General features: G+C 43.9%; 3 protein-coding genes across 7 annotated transcripts; 2 read left to right on the top strand and 1 right to left on the bottom strand.

Annotated features, from left to right (window-relative positions):
- The first annotated feature begins 1,408 nt into the window (after positions 1-1,408).
- Positions 1,409-11,401, top strand: ift57 (intraflagellar transport 57 homolog (Chlamydomonas)). Of its 4 annotated transcripts, none has more exons than XM_041055803.1 (14): positions 1,409-1,549; positions 1,746-1,931; positions 2,125-2,299; positions 2,899-3,017; positions 3,416-3,506; positions 3,944-4,012; positions 4,111-4,233; positions 4,574-4,645; positions 5,033-5,164; positions 6,352-6,414; positions 6,697-6,763; positions 6,868-7,975; positions 10,668-10,768; positions 11,366-11,401. In XM_041055803.1, exons 2-12 carry the CDS (start codon positions 1,777-1,779, stop codon positions 7,047-7,049), a joined length of 1,248 nt encoding a protein of 415 aa, XP_040911737.1. In that variant the 5' UTR covers positions 1,409-1,549; positions 1,746-1,776; the 3' UTR covers positions 7,050-7,975; positions 10,668-10,768; positions 11,366-11,401. The 4 variants fall into 4 exon arrangements, with proteins under 4 accessions (XP_040911737.1, XP_040911738.1, XP_040911736.1 ...); XM_041055804.1 differs by having other exon boundaries at positions 1,423-1,549; positions 1,740-1,931; XM_041055802.1 differs by having other exon boundaries at positions 1,423-1,931; positions 6,868-7,633; positions 7,761-7,975.
- On the bottom strand, positions 8,907-22,252 carry LOC121193439 (zinc finger protein 12-like). Of its 2 annotated transcripts, XR_005895292.1 has the most exons (5): positions 21,793-22,252; positions 20,968-21,059; positions 20,792-20,879; positions 19,681-20,635; positions 8,907-8,918 (listed from the first exon to the last, which is right to left on the bottom strand). XR_005895292.1 is itself a non-coding variant. In XM_041055793.1 (4 exons), the coding sequence occupies exons 1-4, from the start codon at positions 22,109-22,111 to the stop codon at positions 19,767-19,769; spliced, it is 1,368 nt and encodes a 455-aa protein (XP_040911727.1). In that variant the 5' UTR covers positions 22,112-22,252; the 3' UTR covers positions 18,520-19,766. The 2 variants fall into 2 exon arrangements, 1 of the variants encoding a protein (XP_040911727.1); XM_041055793.1 differs by lacking the exon at positions 8,907-8,918 and having other exon boundaries at positions 18,520-20,635.
- On the top strand, positions 11,397-15,019 carry tmem71 (transmembrane protein 71). The gene is made up of 9 exons (XM_041056251.1): positions 11,397-11,427; positions 11,667-11,712; positions 11,885-12,094; positions 13,512-13,786; positions 13,913-14,107; positions 14,294-14,360; positions 14,640-14,701; positions 14,855-14,904; positions 14,996-15,019. The coding sequence occupies exons 1-9, from the start codon at positions 11,397-11,399 to the stop codon at positions 15,017-15,019; spliced, it is 960 nt and encodes a 319-aa protein (XP_040912185.1).
- Positions 22,253-22,702: the final 450 nt, after the last annotated feature.

Genomic DNA, 22,702 nt, shown 5'->3' with positions numbered 1-22,702 from the left:
AAAAATGTTCAGACATTTGTTGTTTAGTTTGCTATTTGGCTTTTTAAAAATTGTACTCATATATCTTTTTTACTGCCAATAAATTATTTAGATTTTTTTCTCTTTTTGTTTTATATTTGAAAAATGTTTGGACTTTGCAAAATGAGTTAAATTGCCGTGTGTCCAGGCAGAGACAGGATCTGGATGTGGTTAGCTCAACATAGCGCAGAGGCTAGAGGCAGAAAAAAACATCTACTAACAAGCCCAAAGCTGTCAGTCTCAAGACAAAAGTACATCACTTTCAAAGTCAGAAAATTAGCAAGACGCTTATTCAGGAGTCCAAACTCTTTATTGTGACATATACACTTACAATTAAACATAATCTAATATCACACAGTATTCTACCTGTGTCCTATTTTTCATTGAGATGTAGTAAGATGTACATGTAAGAAGCCAAACGTCCAGAGGTACAAGCTTCACCTGAACCACACCAATTTGGCTTAGTCTGCTGCTAAAACCCCTATGTTCCCTTTTTACATCTGTTTTTCTGCACTTGGTCACTGAATAAGATAAGAACATAAGAACATGTAAATGACTCAGCTCTGTGGTTGTTGGAAGTTGATTGTTTTTTTCTTTTAATGGAGCTTTTCCTAACATTTTCTGCCAGTTTCCAGTCTTTGTGCTCAGCTATGATAAACACATCCTGGTTTCTGAGCTGTACACACAGAGGTGTCACACCCACACCTCCATGTTGTGTCTCAGTTCAGATGAGCTGGTGGTGAGCCGAGGCTGTCGGTGGAGCAGGGATGCGGTTCGCTGAGCGCCATTAGCGATGCAGCAGGCAGTCAGCAGGCCTGTCAATCAAACGCAGTCGCCAGGGAGCTCCACCTGTGTGCTCACAGACAGGCAGGGAGCAGCATGCAGATGAAACAAACACACCCCTCTCTACCAACTCTGCCTGCTTCACCACAGGGGAGGGTGGAGATATGAATTATTCACTAACTCACATACAAATACACACACCCACATACACACAGTGTGTGTGTACAAACTGTGTGTATCATGCTTCACTCAATGAGGTTGTGTTGAGGTTGAATATATTCAGTGTATGGAAGAGATGAGACAGTGACAAAGATGTATGAGCATTTATCATAACCAGCATTAAAAAGAGAAACGCGTCTGTGTGTAGTCACCTCTCATTTGTTCTTTGTGCTTCATTTTGTTTTGTGTTAAAGATACTAGATCTCTAAATGTATTCATTTACAATTGTTTATTAAGGATGAATCTTAAATTGGGTTAAAGTATAAGAGGAATGAATGTATTGAAAGCGGAGCAATAGTTGTTCTCAGGAAATATGCATTATGTTGAGCTTTTAATCTGAAAACTTTAAACCGGAAAGCATCGACGATTGAACAGGAAGACTTTTATTTTGGAGGCCCCAACAGTAAGACTTGGCGTCGTTGTTGATAGTTTAGCTAACGGTGGTATCCAGTAACTTTGGAGGATTTTCGTACTTTAATGTTCTTTCTGACTTCTCGACGTGAGGACGTCCTGCAGATTGATAAATACAGTTGAGTTACGAGTGTGAATCAACGTTCCAAACATGATTTTCTTAGCGGCTAACGTTAGCTACTTAGCTAGCTAGCGTTAGCTGTCGGTTGCCTGACAACGGAGAGAGGAAACCAAACAAATCAAGCTAGCACATGCTAGCTGGCTGAGAGTGTCCAAGAACTGATTTGGTTTCGTGTTTTTATTTTGAGATTTAGTTGTCTGACCATCTGCTGGTAAAGTGCAAACATGGCGGATGACGGTAGACGGGGAGATGAGGATGACCGCGGTCCCGGAGCAGCTCACCAGGTGTTTGTAGTAATGGAGAGTTTAGTGGAAAAGCTGAAGGTGATGAATTATGAGGTGGAAGTTCTGGCCAAACACAACATGAGGAACCTGTCCAGGTGAGAAATCCCTTCACGGTATCATATGGTTAGATAAGTAGGTAAAGCTTTTGAATCCCACTGGTGTCTAACTGATAAATTAGTTAACTGGGCTCCAAAGGCCTTCAAATGTTCCTAAACCAGTTACTGTTTGGTTTTGCTTTACTGCAGCGATTCGCCTTCTAATCATCTCTCCTCTGTTTTCCCTCCTTAGACATTATTTTGTCTCCAGTCCATATCTGGCTTCCAACCCGGGTGAACAGTTCTACATGTTCACCATCATCGCAGCGTGGCTCATCAACGCCGCAGGGAGGCCGTTCACCGAACCTCAGGAGCACGACGAACCCAACGCCACCGTGTCCAACATCCTGGCCGAGCTCCGGGCTTTCGTAAGTGATTCTCAGCGATGAGACATCCCCTCAGTCCTGTCGTTACTGGGTTGTTATGCCTGGTGAGATTTATAATCTTGTTGGTTTATTAGATTAGATATTTAGAAATTTGGGCAGAAAAACATTTTTCTAATTCAAATCTGAGGTATCAAGGGAAAAAAGCTGTTTTGGTTCCTGTATTGAGACTCAAGTATCATATCAGCACTGGTATGAAATAAATAATACTTAGTCTACTGAGTGATCATTTGATAACCAGCTTCAGTACTTGACAGTTTTCTATACTTTGACACGTGGGTCTGATGTTCACTGCCCGGCCTTAGTGCCACAGTCCTTTACAGTTGGTTTTCACTTCTCTCTGCTTCATGGAACTCAGAATATAAAGGTCTTAAAAAGTTTGGTGAAACTTGTAGACGCTCTGTAACTTGACAGATGAATAGTGAATGAAACAGATGAATGAAATATTTAACAATGAATAAAATATAACGGTTTGCTTCTGATCCTGACCTTAAACTGTCGGCTCAGAGTCCTTATTGCTGCTGTTAAACCATAAGAACTTGAGAGTATAGCAGACTTTCCTGACCTGTCCATGTGTCTGACAGGGTGTTAAGGTGGACTTCCCGCCCTCCAAACTTAAATCGGGTTCAGGCGAGTACGTCTGCTTGGTGCTGGACAGACTGGCTGAGGAGGCTCTGAGGAGGAGGGGGTTCTCCTTCAGAAGGTACTCAGACATTTCTCCTCTTATCACCTCTCAACTCAAACTGTTCCTGTCTGGTTCCTCAGCTCTGATTCTGTTTCTGTGTTTTTATACTTGCTCATGCATCTCGATTTTAGAGTCAGAGCATCATTTTAGAGTCAGCCTGTGCACCAGCACTTTGACCTTTAACCTCCCTTTGTCCTGCTGCTGGTTAGCTCTTACTCGTTAATCTGTTGGGTTCCTTTCCAGGTCTGGAAAGTTTAGATTTGGATATTTTCAGGTCAGATTCTGATATTTAACTGTAAGGCTGAGTCTGAATCCACAGGTCACACAGTGAATTTAGCTTTAGCTCTGAACAGGACGTGAACAGATCTCTGTGTCCACCTGGCAGGATGTTACTGTTACTGTTTTCTTTCTTTCAGACCAAACTACCCGACAGAAACCACAGAAGAAGAGTCCGTGATAGAGGATGATGCAGAGCTCACACTCAGCAAAGTCGAGGAGGAGATGTTTGTAGGTGTCCTAACTTTACTGAACTTCTTTCCCGTTTTTTGTCAGTACTCCTCAGTCTAAGTGTTTAAGCTCTCATGCTTTTTACCTTTTCAGTTCCAGCTGGATTTGTGTGTTTTATCATCTGTTTTTAATATTATGATCAGAGTTGGGTGTTGGTTTATTTGTTGTTGTTAGTTTTTTTTGGTAACTGCTGTTACACCTAAAACTGAAAGGACTTTTCTTTGAATACAGTTTAAATTGAGCAGAATGTGAAGTATGATGTCATTCAGAAATGATGTGTCTATGATAGATAGATAGATAGATAGATAGATAGATAGATAGATATTTTTCTTCACGTTTCTTGACAAAAGGTCAGTGCGGTGTAAACTTTGTAGGATTGTTATTAGAACCTGTTGTAGCTCTGTTTTGGTAACTGCTGAGTGTTTGTGTAAACTCAGGAGGAGCCTGATGATGAGGAGGAGAACGTGATGGATCTGGAGGCTCTGAAGTTACGGACGACTCACACTGTGAGTTCACCTGGAAATATCACGGTTTAAATTCCCTCAAATTACTGAATGATTCCGGTTCCAGTTCCTCACTTACCCTGCTGTTTGTTCTCTAACAGGAAGCAGAACCTTCCTCCAAACCAGACGAGATTCTGGAGTCGACGGTTGATGCAGCAGAGTGGAACCTGGAGGTGGAGCGAGTCCTGCCTCAGCTCAAAGTCACTATCAGGACAGACAACAAGGTACAGGCTCAGGTGAACACCACCTGTTTTCAGGAGGTTATAGGTGATACTGGCTCTCTGATCCTGGATCAGCTTCAGCTGGTTCTTCTATTTGTAAAATGTTGACACATTTGACACATGACACATTTATGGACACATCATACACACATTGTGGGGACGTCTCATCATCTACGGCTACGTCACACGAGTCAAACTGTTGTGATATTTTCCTTTTAAAATAAAGATGGCGCCCAGCGTCAGTGACAAAAGGTGTGATGTGCTGATGTGTGTGTGTGTGTGTTTGTTGTTGTGCTTGTTTTAAGTGACTCTGACTGATCTGTGGTCTGTGTGCTGTCTGCAGGACTGGAGGATCCACGTGGACCAGATGCATCAGCACAGAGATGGAATCAAGTCTTCGCTCAAAGAGGCCAAGGTGTGTTCAAAGACCTCGATCCATAGCAGCAGTGATGACTGTGTAACTGCAGTGTCTGTCTTTCTGTCTTTAGCGCCACCTGCTGGGCTGTAACAATATTTTCCGCTCTGTTTCTTCTTTCACTTACTGGGGACAGTCCACCCTGAATAACCTCTGCACACTTACATGTTTAAGGATCTTCAGCTGTGTGGTGCCTTCATCACAGCGTCCAGAATCCATATGTCAGAATACTACAGTACGAGCACCATCAGTTCCCTGCACAAAGTATCAGTGCTCTCATCGTACAGATGCTCTAAGTGATCTGTCTGTTACCATTTTTGCTTTTGTCCAGTGAGGAACATGTTACTGCATTCTTTTGACTGACTGGATGAATGAATGTCTCTGCAGAGCCACCTGGACAAACTGCAGGAGGACGTCGGTAAGACTCTGGAGAAGGTGAGCAGCAGAGAGAAATACATCAACAACCAGCTTGAACATCTGATCCAGGAGTACCGCACCGCTCAGGCCAAACTCAGCGAGGTAAACGCCAAGCACTCACCTGCAGCTACGAACTGCAGCTCGCACCTGTAACCAGACAACAGGATGTCAGGTGACAGGATGTCAGGTGACAGGATGTCAGGTGGCAGGATGTCAGGTGGCAGGATGTAACGCATCAGAAAGACTAGCGTGTTAAAAATATTTTGCCTTCACTGTGTCAGTTAAGACACGCAGGTTGTGAAACACCTCAGTGTTTTATTTGATAGTAATAATTTGATAGTAAAGTTTTAAGCAGCACAGCTTGAAGTTGGTCCAATCCTGTTTTTATCGTTTTAGAAATATTTCAAAAATATGATCTTTCTTTACTCTTAAAGAGACAGAGACCATTTTTCATGCTTTTATTTCTTCATGCCTTGATTATTGCAAAAGCGTCTTTACTTGTCTTAGCCAAACATTTATTGATCGACCTGAGACAGAATCAGCTGCCAGGCTTTAGCCAGAGCCAAGAGGTGTGACCACGCCTCTCCTGTTTTAGCCTCTACAGTGGCTCCCAGTATGTTTTAGAATCCATAGATCTGTTCAGGGCCTTTCTTCCTGTTTATGTTGTTTATGTTTATGACCTTTTAGTGCCATAGGAGCCAGTATGTAGTGTTAGATTGTCAGGCAGAGGTTGTTTATCTGTTACCCAACTGAAAACTGAAGGGGACAGAGGGTTTACAGTCAGCCTATCCTAATTTTATTTGAGTGTTTACTTTATGTTATTGGATTTTTATTTGTTTTTAATCCCTTGTTAATTTCCTTTGTCGTCCTTCACTGGAATTGGTTTCATCTTTTATCTTATGGTTCTGGTTTCATGTCGCTGCCCTGTTGTATCCTGGTCTAGTTTTTAATTTGCTGCCCTGTGAGAAGCCATTTGTAACTTGAGTTTTAAAAGCGCCATAAAAATAGAGATTTTTATTATAATGGTAATACGTGTGTGTGGTTAGAGACAATTTCAAACGTCATAAACGCTGCGTTGTTTGATCCCAGCACGTCTCACACGCGTACGTCGAATAAAACATTTCAGCTTCCAGCTCGTGTACAAAATGTTGGTCTGTCCTGAAATACATTTACATTTAGATTTCATATTGCAGCTGTTTCACATGTGGTGAATACAACTCATGTAACATAAAAGAAAACTGAAATCTGTTTTTGGAAAAGAGTTTGAAGCACCATCTTTTCTCCACCAGGCCAAGGAGCGATACCACCAGGCCAGTGGAGGAGTCACCGAAAGGACCAGAGTCCTGGCTGAGGTCAGTGAACGCATCGCGCAGCAGTTTAACCACCCAGGAGTCATGACCATGTGAACAAAGATCTCCCATCAGTAGAAACATCCTCATGGTTTCAGACTGTGTGACTTTACATGAATAGTAAAGTCTTTTACTTTGGCCTTTAGATGTTTCACCACGCTTCTTATGGAAGATGAAGGAATGACGTCAGTTTCTGTTGATTCCTGATCAGGTTATTGTGACAGTTCGCTGGATTTCATCCTTTTCTTCAGTGTTTGTGACCTGATCTGTGTTTCTGTGCTTCAGATCAGCGAGGAGCTGGAGAAGGTGAAGCAGGAGATGGAGGAGAAAGGCAGCAGCATGTCTGATGGAGGTGAGTCTCTGGAACTCTCATTGAACCCGGGTTGTCCCCTCACATTATTATTCAGATCTCACGTTCCCCAACACGCTGACCTCCTGTCTCTGTCCGTCCCTCAGCTCCGGTGGTGAAGATCAAGCAGAGTTTGACGAAGCTGAAGCAGGAAATCGTTCAGATGGACGTGAGGCTCGGTGTCGTCGAGCACACACTGCTGCAGGCCAAACTCAAAGAGAAGTCCAACATGACGCGTGACATGCACGCCACCAACATCCCAGAGCCCGCCACTGGGCCCTTCACTTAGCCTCAGCACCCACCAGGCACCTGAGCCACAACAAAAACTCGACTCCGGTGTTTTGAACTTCTCGAGTCTCATGATGCTCGACCGTTCAAACTTTAAAGTACTTTCTTAGAAAATAAGCTTTCTTTTTATTTCAAAGACATTCTCTCTGTATGTGCACGGCTTCGGTCCAGCAGTAACAATAATAATAACCATCAACATTTCAGGCTGAACAGTGGATTGATTTTGGTCTTTATCTTGTTCAACACTTATTTATTTTGTAGCTTTAGTTTTTTATGGAAAAAAAAATTGTAAATTTTTTGTCTTTATGAACATAAAATAAATATTTTTTATTCTAATTAACAAATAACTTTGAAACCTTTGAAGAAAAACTTAATAATAATTTTGAATCATTTGATCAAAGTAAAGGCCACCCGATGCTGCAGAGCAGACAGAAGAAAAATCAACCACCACAGAGATGGTTTCATTTTTCTGTGGAGGTTTTAGGGAAAGTCCTGTTTTCGTTTACACATTGTCAAGTAAATCAAGCTTACGCCGGAAGTCGTGGTACTTACCCTTCAAAATAAACGTTGGAGACAGGAGACAAGGTGAGTTGAGATAATGTAAAATATTATGAAGTATATTAGATTTGTACTTAATACGCAGCTTGGACGTCGTGCATTTACTTTGAAAACCCTGGGCGGAACCTGTATTGTCTGTGTTTTAATTTGACAGGCGCTGGTGTTTCCTGTGTGTGGGCGAGGCTCGGTGACAGCGGCGGAGCTCCGAGCTTCTCTGGTCTGTTTGTTTTTATTCAACACGGAGGAAAAACCAAGAATTTACATCTAAAGCCAAGAAAAGAAGAAGCAGAGTCCAAAAGTTTAATCTCTCAGTCGGAAGAAGACTTTTTTTTTAAACTTCCGGAACCGAAACCAAAAGAAAAAGAGCCGGTGAGTTCAGTTCAGTCCCGTTATTTTTCCTTTGTCTGGGTTTGTGCAGTAAATCCTGCTGAGATCTGTTCAAAGATAGAAAGTACAGAACGAGTAACGTGTTTAAGCAGCTGCAGTCATTTTAGTTCCAGTTTTATTTTATGCAGAGAAACATTTTTTTCAGTTATTTGGTTATAAATTGTAATAAGTTACGTCCAAACTGCGTTTTGTTAAATTCAAGCTGAATTTTCCTCCTCACGTATTTTAGTTATAGTTTTTATTTATCACATTAAAGCGATACCAACAGAAATACCACACATACTCCGAGTTATCGTGGAAATATTAAAGGAATGTCGCAGCCAAAAATAGCGTGAAGCCTTTACATTGTCATTATAAGACATTATGGAAGTATTACAGACATGTTGATAACCGTTTTTACGAGAACATTAAAGAGATTAGACAGAATATGAAACACAAGAGCAAAATCAAGCTCAAGAGATTCCTGAAAATACGAGGAAAAAAAAGCAGCTTCATCACTGTAAGTTAGAACAACACAAGAATATTACATGGAAATACTTCAGTTCCGTTAGAGCTAGAACATATTATTTATTTAAAAATACAGGGCAATAATAATATTAGTATAACAATAAGATTACTGTAAAGTCAACACAGGGCATCACACCTGTAATAAGAGGCACTAAAGTAAAATGAACCTAAAAAGGGAGAATAACAAAAGACAGGCCTCAAATTACAAGAACCTGTGCAACTTAAATCTGCTGAAAACGTGTGTATGAATGTCACACACATGTCACAGACATGTAACAGACATGTAACAGACATGTCCAGGCAGAGTCGGTGCTGTGTGGCTGGAGCTGCTGTTCCTCAAATGGTTTGCTCCATCTTTGTGTTTCCTGCTACGCATTTTCCTCCAACATCAGCAGCTCCAACAGAGAACAGACTGCTGCTGCTGCAAGGCATGCTGGGTAGATGGGAAGAGTCCAACATGATACATATGGGGGGAAACCTAACTAAATAAATAAATAAATAAAGGTCCTGTAATAAATAATTGAAGATGCTGAGTGTCAGTGACATTGGTCTGTTCTGTTATCACAGAAATACCCAGAAAATTCCATGAAACACAGTAAGAGTCACATTTTGGATTTAAGACATTTAAAAGAAATGTTTTAGGGATAATAAAATCTTAGAATAAAAAAAGACTGTTATGTTTATCTCACAAATTAGATTAGAGAGCTTATATTATTGTTTTCTCTGTGAGGGCAAAGCTCTGGTTTCTTTGTCTTACAGAATGTAGTTTTGGTTCTTTTGGCTCTGTCCTGAGCAGTGAAGAGGAACTTCTATTTACAGGCTTTTAATGAGGAAACGTTTGTTTTTATCCTCCACACACTCACAGACGTTCAGACAGCTCTGCACTAAGAAAGCTGCCACTGTAGAAAGTGGCCTCCGTATATGAAAACCATGATTTTTATGCAAATAGAAGAGAGAACAGAGCATTTTAATGGGCTTTAACTCTTTATAATCATGTTTTTAACATTTTGTTCACGCTGACCCTCCACCCTTTGCTCATCTAAATCAGGTCTGGACGGTTTCAGTCTCATCAGATATGTGAGGTGTCTGCTGGGAAGTGGATCACAGCAGGTTCATGTGTATTAAAACCACGGCCGGTTGTTTTATTAGTGTCTGTGCTTCAGAGGAGGAATCCTAATGACTGTGGTGACACTCACATCAGACAAACCCAACATTTAACTCAGGAGTTCCTGCTTCCCAGAGGATGAACCCTTTAGATTAGATTTCAAACCCCCTCAAACTCACTGGCAGCTAAATGTTGTTAGATCTGTTCAACACTTCCATTTATGTCTTGGTCCTAGAGGTCTTACAGTTGGAACAGACACACACACACATATACACACACACACACACACACACACACACACACACACAGCATTCAGTGTAACACAGAGAGTCTCTTGTTTGTTGCCCACCAACTGTCGCTGATCCAGTTCGTTGTTTCCCTTTGTTGTTCGGCTTTTACTCAGCAGACAGAACAATAGTGGAGAGAGTGGTGACTCTTCTTGTTAGAACATCTTTGATAGAGCTGCGTTTGGTGAGCGTGCTCAGTAAGGCTGCAGATAACAGAGTTTTTATAATGATTTTATAATGACAAAGAAAAGAAAAGATTTATTCATCTTGAAGTCAAAGTCTTTCCGTGGTGGAAACATGAAGAATGATCTGTTTAAACCAGTCGTTCTGGATCAGTCGGCTTTCTTCAGGGTATCATCTGTACATTTGGGGTTTTATGGTGATTGGACTCTCATTACATTGGAGTGTAGGGACCAGTCTAAATGCAGTGGATGTGTTACAATTCAAACATCAAGTCAAACTCTTCATTTAAGTTTGTAAATTTAGATTTTAGCTCAGACTTTTAGGCTCAGGTATGAATGTGTCCTGCTGTGTTGCAGAATGAAGGGACGGTCTGTGTGATAAGCTGATGTTTTACACATCGGACTGTAGAGAATGTAAACATGTTCAGATTTCTTGCTTCAGCCTCACATCTCACAGTCTTCACGTGAAACGACACGTGTGACTGTGGAGAAAAGTTGGTGTTGAAGTTCCTCCAGCAGACACAGAGTTAACAGGAAACATGAGCTCAGAGTCACAGCCCCTCTGTTTTTCTGTCTTCTGCATTTTTTCCCAGGGTCCTGCTTCGTCCCTGCAGGATGTGAGAGAACCACAGCAGAAAACACTCTGCTGAAAACTCCAGGCCACAGCCAGATCTGAGCAGCAGCAAGTTTAAAGGTAAGGATTCAAAAAACTGCAGTGTGTGTGTGTGTGTCTGTATAAATAACCTGTCCTTACTTTGTAGTCTGATCAGTGTGGATTAGATTTATATTAGCCTGTCGAATGTTAATTCACATAATCCCTCAGACGGGACAGGAGAACTCCTCTGATCAGCTCTGCAGGGATTAACTGAACTGACTGAGCTTTAAGAAGTTAGTGGAGAGCAGATCAGGAGGGACGGCAGATTCCTAAAGAGCCAGAGTCTCTGGAAAAATGTTTTAGTTTTGTGCCTTTAAAAAAAACAGCACCACTGTCTCTGCTTTGTGTTCTGAAAGATTTACGTCCTCAGTAGGAACCAGTGGGGTTTGGACACAGAGCCACAGACACAGGAGGGTTGGGGATTAGTTGACAATAAGAAAAATATCATCACTGTAAGTCTGAAGTCCACAGCTTTGTGCAGACTCTCCTTTGTAAATTGACCATTTTTCAGCCATGATAGTTTTAGGGCTTTAGCTCCAGTGTCTGTGATGAAGAAGTGTTTGCTGTGAGCCTGAAGTGTGTGAGCTGTTCTGCTGTCCTCACCTGTGGGACCCCGGTTCCTCATGTCTCTGACAGGTCGACAGAAGAGACTGAGCTGCAGACAAACATGGCCCTGTTCTTCTCCGGAGCTGTTACAAGTACGTCTGCATACACACATCGACGTCTCATACACACAACACGCCTGCACCACCGGGAGCAGCTCGATCACGAAGCCGCTCTCCTTCATTCATGAAAACAACACGAGCATGAGCTCCACGTCTGTCACAGTGTTTATCACCATCACTGCTGTCTCAGCAGCGTGTGTTTGAAATCCTCTGCCTGGTTGTCGGTGCATGAACTCGCACTCATGTAATGTTTTCTACGGTCTGTCGTTCAGGTTCACCGATAAAACGAAGGTTGCGGGCGAATCACTCCTGTCAGAGGTAACTACTTCTGCTTCCTTCGCCTTTTCAAGAATAAATGTATTTTCTGCTGCTGCAGAGACACTGACCTGTTTTATCATACTGGTCTTACTGGTTATATACTGGTTATATACTGGTTATAAACTGGTATGCCACTCACATGCTAACCTCCTCCTGTCTGTGCCTCCCTCAGCCTCGACCTGTCTCTCCTCTCTCCTGACTCCTCGTACGTCTGTTACTCCTCGGCAGACGGCGGCGACCCCTGCTGCTGCCGCCGCTCGCCGCGCCTCCTCACCAACGGATACTACTCCGTCACCGAGGACAGCTTCTCCTGGGATGAGGACGGAAACGTGTCGCTGACGCCCTGCAAGACCAACGTGTCCTACAAGGAGAACCTGGTCAGGTGAGAGCCGCACGGCAGGAGAGAAATTCATTTACAATACAACAGTCACAATAAACTTTATTTATATAATACCACAGTGTCACATATTCTTTAACATCCACTGGAACAGTTCAGCAGGGAGAGCCGTTCAAAACATTAAAGCTTATACAAATGTTTTTACAGTAAAAACATCATGTTTTGCTAAAGATATTTTTCCTGATGGAAGCTTAAATATTAAAATCAAACTGTATGAACAGAGAGACACGGACTGTGACAGTGTCTGTCTGTTGTTACAACTGGTCCTCTGTCCTCCTTAACCAAACATATAAACCATGTTTATGTGGAAAACGCTGCTCTCAAACACTGAGAACACTGAGAACACTGAGAACACTGAGCACACTGAGCACACTGAGCACACTGAGAACACTGAGAACACTGAGAACACTGAGAACACTGAGAACACTGAGAACACTGAGAACACTGAGCACACTGAGCACACTGAGCACACTGAGCACACTGAGCACACTGAGAACACTGAGCACACTGAGAACACTGAGAACACTGAGAACACTGAGAACACTGAGAACACTGAGAACACTGAGCACACTGAGAACACTGAGCACACTGAGCACACTGAGAACACTGAGCACACTGAGAACACTGAGAACACTGAGAACACTGAGAACACTGAGAACACTGAGCACACTGAGCACAGAATGACCGGCTCACAGTTCAGACTCTTACTGAACTGGGTGAAGCTGGTTTCAGTCCGGTGATCAGTCTCTTTCTCTCAGCACGTTCTGATTTCCGTCCTCTGACTGTGTGACGGTGAAATACCGGATCATGAAACCTCTGAGCAGCAGCAACAAACCGACACGTTGTCATGACGGTTGGTTCAGAGCAGTGCTGAAAGTTTCACACACACACACACACACACACACACACACACACACACACACACACACACTCTTTTTATAGCACTGAGGTCATTCTCTGCAGCCAATCAGAGCGAGCCGTTCAGCTCATGTCGAGCAGGTTTAGAAGCTGTAAATTCTTCACGTCTGACATCTGCTTCCATCAGGAGCCAGAGCATGATGTCATCTCTCATGGTTGCTAGGAGACTGGCGTGTTATTGAAACCTTCATCGTCAACATGAGAAGAGTTTCTTTGTTCTGTTATAGTGGTATATCCGTAGAGCACCACCTCCCATGGGCCCTCCACCCATGGGAGGTGCCACAGGACCTCGGTGCATTGGACCCAGATAAGCGGCAGATGATAACATGACATGATGTAGTAAATTAAAAAAGAAAAATACAGAGGCAGGTTTTTCAGAGAGCAGCAGACGTTCAGCAGGAAGCAGAAGAAGAAGCAGAAAATCACAAACATCAGTGAAAAGGCGTCAGAAACGTGAGATGAGCAGGATCGTTTGTCTTCTCAGGGTTTTCCGGCGCAGGCGGAGGCCTCGCAGCTCTCTGGCTCGCCTCCTCAGCGACGTTACAGAGAGCTGCCAGTCGTGGCTGGACGAGAAAGTCTTCAGAGGCGTGTTCAGGACAGGGCAAAACCAGATCTGGGACCAAGACCAGGACAAGGACAGAGAATACGAGCCAGATCACGACTGGGCCAGGAGCAGCCAGGACGCTCTGACTCCTTTGGACGAGTCCTGGTCTGGACTCCGCAGCACGGAGCTGAGTGACAGCTGCAGCTTTACATACGGTGGGTGACTGTCCAGGAGCTGACCATCAAAAAGACGAATGTAAAAAACACACAGCTTCATATGAATAATTACATTTTAAAAAACAATTTTAATATTTAATATTTTTATCTTTTTTTCTCTTTCAGACCCAACGGAGATCCCGCCCCCTCCTGACAAAGAGTCTCCACCCACAAAGATGCTCATCCAGGAGGAGATCTGCTCTGAGATCTGTCAATCAAAGGAGCAGTTTACCCAGTCACTGGGTGGACTCTCAGAGGTCCCGCCTCCCTCTCCTTTCTACGCCGGTACCTGCTGCTGTCAGGTCTCACCTGAGCACACGGGTCAGCATCATCATCATCATCATCATTACTGTTTGTGTTGTTACTTCCTGTTTACAGACAGAACAGGATGTAATGAAATGAGATGGGAGATGTTAGCTCGCTCACATCAGTGACAGATGTTTATTTCGTACGTATTGTGTTAGTTCTCTTCTGCTCTGACATGTTTTCTTTGTATTGTTGTTTCAGGGTTAACAGTGAAGGCCTTCCTCCTCCTCATCTTCACCGTCTTCATCCTCACGGCTCTGTGCTCCGGGTAACACTCAGCGTTTCTCTGACGTCAGAGCAGCTGCTCCATGGGTTTAAACTGCTCATGTGTCCCAACAAACTTTTTTTAATGAACAAACTTCTGACACTGTGGGGAACAGAATGTTTAACAGAGGTTATAACTGAGGTCGAGGCTGATCAAAGCTCATTGCCTCTCAACGCCTCTCCTTCTCTTTGTGAGAACATTTGAATGAAATGAAAGTTATTATTATTAATAATTAGAATCCTGAGGCTTTTTAAATGTTTTCTCACCTTTTCGTCCCTGCAGGTGTCTGTGGTGGAGCACGGCCGTGACGTCCTCTGTGTTCATCACCGTCACAGCATTTATGTGTAAGTGTCAAACGTTTTGTTGATGAAATATTCTCTGGAGTGATGGAGGCTGCTGTGATGAAGGCCGTGATAAAATATTAGTTGTGACTTGACACACAAATGTTTGAAAGCAAAGGTGGAGAATTAAGAGTCGAGCGGGTTTGTGTCTTTCAGTCCTGACGAAGTCGGGGCCGATGGGCGAGTGGCGGAGGGCGAAGACGGAGGTGAGTCGAAAACGAAAAACAATTTCACTGAAATCCGTCAACAGCCAGCAGAGAAATAACATTAACTGGCTTTGATGGTTCTGTTTTTCAGGATATCACGTCAGGAAACGAGTGAAAAGCCGAAGGTGTTTTCAGACGTGAGCGACATCAAACTGGAAGAGAGAAGGAAGAAAAGGTCTGATGGAACATCAGCAGAAAGATTTTACATTTCACTAACTGTTTGCATGTAAGTTGCACTTAAAGGACCAAGTTATACTGAGCTCCGGAAAACATTTTACAGCAGCATCTGTCTGACTGTGAAACCTGATTTCATCTGCTTTGAATGTAAATCTTTATGTTGTGCACTGAGATGCGTCGAACAGAAGGGCTGCAGATCTTATTCTGATTGAAATGAAATTAAACAAAACGTTTTTTTATATTTTACCTTTAAATCTAAAGAAGAGCGCTGGGAGGATCAGCGTGATGTCACATGATGTCTGAAACACATGTTTCCTGTGTGAAACGCTGGAACCATCATGTTCAGAAAAACCTGAATCAGACAGTTTGTTTCTGGTAAAATGCTGAAGGAACTCTTTAACACGGTGACACACGTTACTGTAGTTTAGCCTCCATGAAAGATAAATAACATTAGTATGAAATACAAAATGTACCTGATGTATTTTTAAAGGACTGTAAATATATCTCCTGTTGTAAGTAGCTGAACTTGGCTTTTTTGGGCTGTCCAAAGTGACCAAACCTCAGACGCTCGGTGTCTGACAACAAATTCAGGTCCAGCAGGAAAAAAAAAAACAAACTCAAGCAGTGAGCGTTGCTGTGAAGCCTCACTCCACTTTAAAATAAGAGCTGGAAAACCAAATGCACCAAACACCTGAAGTTCTGGTCGATCTACCTGGAATTTGTAACTGCAGGAGCTAAGTGCCATTTCTTTCCTGAGGAAACTGAGTGAAGAGTTTTATTCCAAAATGACACAGTGAAAAAAAGACACGCGACACAACACGCGTGGAAAAATCACGTGTGTGCTGCTGCGTTAAATCTGCACCAGCTCAGATTTTAGCCTGAAAGTCTGAGTTTTCAGTTTCACTGTTATAAATGAATAATTTCAGAAAGCACATGAGAAAACCTCACCTGAGGAAGGAAGGATGTCAGACTCCCAGCAGTCCTGTTCCCTGCTGCAGCTTTCACAGTGTGGTGGAATAAACCTCACTGATGTTGTAGAGTTTGGGTTCGATGACTGAAACTCTTCAGATGTTAAGTGCCTTACGAGCAGGAACGGAACAACACAGCGACGTGTTGCATTAAAACCGAACAATGCTGCTGGAACACTGAACAGACCGACTGCTGGCATTTGATTTAACCTGCGGGCTGTGGCAGACGGGTGGAGTGACTGTGTGAAAATACAGTAGATTTACACACACAGTCATTTTCTGTGACGTAAGACCGGTTTCTTTAAGTCCTGTGGACACTGTCAGAAAACAGACCTGTAACTCTGTCCTGTCTACATACTGACGGGACATGTAGACACCAGATGCTCAGTAGTTTCTGTGGATTTATCCTCTGTAAAGAATCTGAAGCTCTCTGAGCAGATGATTCTAACAGCAGTGCTCTCTGGGAGTTTGTGTTGTTGTAGTTTGTAGTTTGTTTGTGAAGTGAAAGCCCAGACTGTGCCGCCGTGGTTCTTGTCTGAGAAGCGGAGAACTCAGCTCTGCCAAAAACCCAGACAGGCACACGGGGACGGTTTTATGAGGACCTCGCCGGCGCTACACGTGCGCCTGGTCCTGTTTTCTGTGGGACAAACTCCACCCGGCTGACTTCACCGGCAGGAAAACAAACGCCATCATTTCTAACTCCTGTATCAGTCGGGTCTGCTTGTGTGTGAAGGTTAATACTTTTTTCACACTTCGTATTTTGAGACAGGGATTTCTGACAGAGCAATAACTTCAGGAAATAAATAAATAAATATCTTCACTTGACTGATCCAGGATCATTCATGATGTTTTCACCAGGAATAGAAGTGATACAGGAAGCAGGGACAAATGCAAAGAAAGTACTGTACTACCAACTTTATAAGGTTTTAACTTTATAAAGTTTTTGAACTTCAATCATGTTTGGGCCTCAAACTTCGCCAAGACTTTTAGCAAACGTGTAAAAGGAGGAGATGAGCTGTGCCTTGTTTGTAGCGACGGCACGAATCAGCTGTTCCTGTGTGGAATTTCCATGTGTTTCTGTGTAAGTTTGACCAGAGGAGCAGAGGAGTCGGATGTTTACTTCATGTTCAGTTTTGATAATCGTTGTATGAGAATCCCGCTGACTTCCTGTTCCTGTCGGCAGATTAAAAGCTGGTGTGATCAGGCCTTTAAAACTTTCTGTGTAACTCTGAGTTTCTGAATCGTCTGACGTGTTTTTCTTCACTCAAAGTGCCAAACGTGTTGAAATCTGACGATTCAGGAAACGTTACGTCACCAATGCTTCATCAATGAGCAAAGATCTGTACTCGTGTTTTAATACTGCTCTGCATGACTTTGTATTACTTTGCATTTAAAGCTGCACTTACAAATATTTTTATATTAATGATGGATCGAATTACTGAGCACGTTTTGAACCCACTGAGAATCAGCTCCATCAAGCCTTTTAGCCGCGTTTAGCTCCCTCTGCTGCCCCACTGTGGCCAAACATCAGTGAATGCAGCTTTAAATGATCAAAGTTAAATGTGGATCCAGTTTGGTCAGTTTTCTGTTTTTTGAGTTGTTGTAAAATATTGAATTTGTTCTGAAGTGAATATAGATTTTCTGGGATGAATCAAACCTTCAGATCTGCTCTGGTTCTGTGTGAAGCAGCTACTGTACATGGTGTTAATGATGCTGTACATAGGTTTTTTTTTTATTTTCACTGACCGCACTTGTTTCCAGAGGTGGAACTGTGACACTCTGTTTGTGACGTACTTATTCTAACTGTTGATTTTTTCTTCTCTTGTACTCATGGTAGAAAAGTCTGCTCTGAAAACTGTAAAATTAAACCTTATACGAGACACAAACTAGATTTTAATGTGAAATTGAGTCATGAAGAGGAATGATGGGAAATGATGTGTAATGGTGGGTAGTTTCCCTCGTCAGCCTTTTGATGTTGCTGCAGTTTAAGATTTAATTTTCGCAGTAATTTGTCAGACTGTCAGAGTGAAGGTGTTTAGTTTCTCGTCCATTAAACCCTGTAAAACAGACAAACGCTGTATTCGGCTGTAACCTGCCTGTTTCTGTTGGTTTGTTTCACTCTGACGTTTTTGTCTCCAGATCGAATGAAAATCAGTTTTCAGGTGCAGCTGATCGAAGATGAGCCTGAAGCCCAGGAACAGACTCTGCTGCTGCTTCAGCCGAAGGAAGTGACAACAAATTAAAAGGTAAATAAACCAAGAAGAAAGAATATTTTTATTGTGCTGTAGAAACTATTCACAGTCCAGAATGAAACCTGTTCCCGTCGCTTTAAACTCCAAATCTCTGGGCTTCAAACCGTCTGTGCTCCACAGCTTTTTACTTTTGGCATTTTCAAAATCCTGATTTTACACCTGAACCAAAACGTATTTGATTTATTCTGTTTAAAAAAAAAACTACTGATCCTGAGACTCAGACACCATCAGAAGACAGCAGCTGTTTTATTACAAAAAGACATGATCACAAAAAACAGTATCACAAAATGTAAACATGAAAGTTGTGCTGTTTATTCAGCCCACAGTAAAACTCAGACTCATAAGAACAGTAAACAGTCAGACTAACATGCAGATTTATCTTCATCCACACTGACGCAGTGTGAGGGTTAGAGAGCTGATGCATTTCTTTGCTGCAGACGATGGTAACTGAATATTTTTAGGTTTCAGACAAAACTTTAAAAAACACTTTAAATTTCAAATCAGACACACTTTCTTTCACCAGGCAGTGACGATAATGTAATCCCAGAACAATAAAGTTTACAGAACAAAATCCGGAAAAAACACGACAACGAATGAAAAGCTGCGTTAGCAAGAGGATGTGACCTAAACACACTTTACAGGACATTTACTCAAAATAACAACAACCTCAGAAATGTTTGCTCAACAAAACAACAACTAAACACTGTTGGTTTGTGTCTGTTTGTTTTCTCTAAAACAGATTTAGGGGAAAAAGCAGCACAAGAGAAGGAGGCAGGGAGGGAGGGAGGGAGGCAGAGAGGGAGGGAGGGTTTCAGGGAGGGAGGGAGGTTTAGGATTTTACTTCAGCCATCAAACTGTTGGACTTAAGTGTTTTTCTTTTCTGATTCGTGGTCTTCAGGATTTTATTGTTCAGTTTTATGTTGTTAAACATCTCAGGACCATGTTGGATTGGTTTATATCTGCAAACCATTGATAAATCACATCCTGTCGTTTCAGATAGTGATCAATTAATCAATTAATCATGTAAATTGTTTCTTCAAGAAAAATGACATTTGTTGGTTCCTGGTTTTCAGATGTGAGGAGATTCTGCTTTTCCTTATCTTACATCATCGAAAACTCAATATTTCTTGTTTTTTTTTCTGTTGTTCAAACAACTGAAAATTTCTGTCCCTGTTTCCTGAAGTCCAAAGTGATGTCTTCAGATATTTTGCTCTAACAGTTAAAAAACAAACAAAGATTTTCAGAGTAAAACCTGCAAAAAGTCAGAGTTCAGAAGCTGGAACCATTCTTCACCTTCGTGTCTTTGCTGTGTTGAGTCCTCAGCAGGTTTGTCCACCTGTTAAACCTGAGGCGACCTCTTCACTGTCCCGGGGAAACACTGAATCACTCTGATGCAGCTGGACGGTCAGCAGCTGGACTCTGCTGGGCTGCTGGGTCGGAAGTCCATTCTGACCCCTGACCTCTGTCACTGTACTGTGGGCGTGAATCGTTTCTCTCCCCCGTGGACAGTGACGTGTCGCCGCAGGTGGCTGCCTGAGATAAACGTCTTGCCGCAGTACGAACACCTGAACTGTTTGCAGTCTGTGTGGACGGTCATGTGGACCTTCAGGGACCCGGACTGGGCGAAGCGTTTCCCGCAGTGGACGCAGCCGTAGCGCTTCTCTCCGGTGTGCACGCTCTGGTGGCGCTTCAGGTTGCTGGAGTCGGAGAAGCGTTTGCCGCAGAGCGCGCAGACAAACGGCTTCTCACCTGTGTGGACCCTCATGTGGGTCTTCAGGTTCTTCAGGCAGGCCAGGGTTTTCCCGCAGCAGTTACAGACAAACGCCTTCCCCCCGCCGTCCTCTCTGCTGTGGCTGGCGGCTCTGTTGACTCCATCCTGATGTCTCCACCCGTCCCTCCTGATGAAGGCGTTTTGTCTCTCCGTCCCCTCTTTCCTCACAGGAAGCTGAGGCTCGTCTGTGGGTAACGGCGCCCTCTGCTGGTTGTCCGTGAACACTGCGGGCTGCTGGTGCTCTGCTGCAGACAGACTCACCTCACCGACGCTGAAGGGGAAGCTGCTGCTGCTGCTGCTGCCTGAATCAGCTGAGACGCTCAGCACATACGAGCAGCCGGGATCCTCACTCAGAGGATTCTGGGTACCGTGGGAACCGTGCTGGAGCTGCGTCTCATACACCAGACATTCATAGCTGCTGGTTTCTGCCCGCTGACTGGCGTTCAGGGTTTTCTGGAAGGACGCGGAGGTGGAACTGACTTCCCCGCTCGTCCAGGGCCGGGATGAGTCGCCACCTTCGTCGGCCGTTTCCTGTTTGGCCAGTGGGGGCGGAGCTTCTGTCTCTGTGGACGTACGTACAGGTTAAATATAAATGTTAGTGGGATCTATCACAGGTTCAGTGAAACTAAAGCGATCAGTGTGAGTGTGGAGTGTTGAGTAAACCCGCTGAGGTCGGTCAGTGTGTGTCCCACATGTTTATGTACTAACACTGTACTTACTGTCCTGCTCAGACTGGGACCAGGACTCATCGTCGTCCTCCACTTTGATCACGGCGGTCGTCAGGTTGGCCGACTCACCTGCCGCCGGCTGTAATCAGAGCATGGCGGGAAGTGAGGGACCACATCAGAGCCAGCGGAGGTAAAGAAGGAGCACTCACTCTCCCACACACCGTTACCTGTGTGGTGTCCTGTCCAGAGTCAGAGGGCGGCTTGGGGTCTCCACACGGTGGCAGGTCCTGGGGGGACACTCTGGACAGCACCACCTCACCTACAAGACATGTTCAGGGTGTCATTTAAAGTTTTGGGATCATGTACAGTAAGGTAGCAGGTAGATGCTAATAAATTCATCTAAACTATTTTACTAACTGTGAGGAGCTGTGCGGATAATACAAGTACACTTGTTATATGGTGTGGAAACGGGACAAAGATAAGTGTGTAAAAAAGATTTAAATGAACCTCAATCTTTATCAGTGGCTTTTTTTTCTTGAGCTTTCAACTGCATCTAACGGTCTTCCTCAGGAGAGGAGTGCTGAGGAAGACCGAGACCAGTCTCCGTGTCAAGTCAACGAACTGAGCGCAAACCTAAGAGTGACAGCTCGGAGAAAAGCAAGTAAGTGGACCTTGAGCTGAAATGTCACTTTAACGTGAGACCGAACTTCCACAGTCAGGACCGTAGGAACCATTTAGTCCGTTTGGTTTTACACTTGGCGGATTATTGTCCTACTTTTTGCCGCCATGCTACGATCTCAGGCGACTTTAGACCTCAGCTGAAGTTTGGTGACTCGTTACCGGGGGAGACCGGGAGAACGAGCTCGACGCTACCGCTCTCTCTCTCTCTCTCTCTCTCTCTCTCTCTCTCTCTCTCTTTCTCTTTTGGTCTATTCTTGCGCTGCTCAGAACACGAGGTGCGCATTTTTACAGAGAGCACGTAAACACAACGCACGTTCAGGAATGCGGTTCTATCTGTCGCGTGCTTTCCCCTCTCCCGTGTTAACGGTTACCTCCTGGTGTCCGGTTCCTCCGCGGGTCGTTGCCCGACTGATGAGCGGACAGCTGAGCTCGAGCCCGGCCGCTCGCGTGCAGCAGCGCGGTGCCGCTGGCGGTGGCCGCGGCTCTCAGGGCGGTCGCGCGGGCGGCGCGGAGCTCCATGAGCCGCAGTTTCCTCCGCAGCACCTCGTTCTCTTTGCGGCTCCGCGAGATCTCCAGCTGCAGCACCGAGTATCCGCTGTCCACGAGCTCACAGATCTCCGCCACCGCCGTGTTGGCCAGCACCTCCATGATGGAGGCCAGCTGCGCGTGGAAGGCAGCGGCTGGGGACATGTTTCAATCCACCGCGTGCGTCTTTGTTTGAACAGAATCCAAATCACGGGATCGTGGCAGGTACCAACGACGGAACCGCACGCGCCCGCTGCGCGTATCTGAATGCAGGTTCCCACCTGGCGTAAACAGTCCAGACACAAACCAGGAAGTGATGCGCGAGGCAAAAACGACCAGACACGGTCCAAGATGCGCATGTGCAAAGTTCTCAAAAATATTCCAGGTATGAAAACCCGAAAACATCCAGGCTCCCAAAAACCGGAGCTCGGTTTTAAAATTGAGATGTTTAAATCCAAAGTGACCTCACATCTGATCTGCATTTACATCTACAGCCAATACTCACCGTCACTGTCGATTAATCGCTCCGCTTCGAAAAAGGATGGAAAACGTCCGAAAGCCCAGAAAAGACCAAAGTCCTCACACTTCTGTGTCCACTTCACCTCCGCTTACTATCAGACAGGAAAACCTGCAAAAAATACGTTTAAGAAACCAGCTAACCTGGTTTATTCGACATTATTATTATTATTATTATTATTATTATTATTGTTATTATTATTAATGACTGCTGTGGTGTTGTAGTTGCTTTGTACCTTT

This window comes from Toxotes jaculatrix, chromosome 14, assembly GCF_017976425.1.
Source record: "Toxotes jaculatrix isolate fToxJac2 chromosome 14, fToxJac2.pri, whole genome shotgun sequence".
Lineage (NCBI taxonomy): Eukaryota > Metazoa > Chordata > Actinopteri > Toxotidae > Toxotes > Toxotes jaculatrix.
Note: the sequence above shows the minus strand (reverse complement) of the source record. Positions and strands in the feature narration are given on the sequence as shown.

What these genes read in the sequence shown, in the direction of transcription:
- ift57 (XM_041055803.1), top strand. Translation starts at nt 1,777, where the DNA reads ATGGCGGATGACGGTAGACGGGGAGATGAGGATGACCGCGGTCCCGGA. An exon ending in TGGCCGAGCTCCGGGCTTTC is followed by an intron (nt 2,300 to 2,898) that starts GTAAGTGATTCT and finishes TGTGTCTGACAG; the next exon opens with GGTGTTAAGGTGGACTTCCC. An exon ending in CTCAGGCCAAACTCAGCGAG is followed by an intron (nt 5,165 to 6,351) that starts GTAAACGCCAAG and finishes TTTCTCCACCAG; the next exon opens with GCCAAGGAGCGATACCACCA.
- tmem71 (XM_041056251.1), top strand. Translation starts at nt 11,397, where the DNA reads ATGGCCCTGTTCTTCTCCGGAGCTGTTACAA. An exon ending in CTTCTCCGGAGCTGTTACAA is followed by an intron (nt 11,428 to 11,666) that starts GTACGTCTGCAT and finishes TCTGTCGTTCAG; the next exon opens with GTTCACCGATAAAACGAAGG. An exon ending in GGCGGAGGGCGAAGACGGAG is followed by an intron (nt 14,905 to 14,995) that starts GTGAGTCGAAAA and finishes TCTGTTTTTCAG; the next exon opens with GATATCACGTCAGGAAACGA.
- LOC121193439 (XM_041055793.1), bottom strand. Translation starts at nt 22,111, where the DNA reads ATGTCCCCAGCCGCTGCCTTCCACGCGCAGCTGGCCTCCATCATGGAG. An exon ending in GAGGAACCGGACACCAGGAG is followed by an intron (nt 21,060 to 21,792) that starts GTAACCGTTAAC and finishes CATGTCTTGTAG; the next exon opens with GTGAGGTGGTGCTGTCCAGA. An exon ending in GTCCCAGTCTGAGCAGGACA is followed by an intron (nt 20,636 to 20,791) that starts GTAAGTACAGTG and finishes GTACGTCCACAG; the next exon opens with AGACAGAAGCTCCGCCCCCA.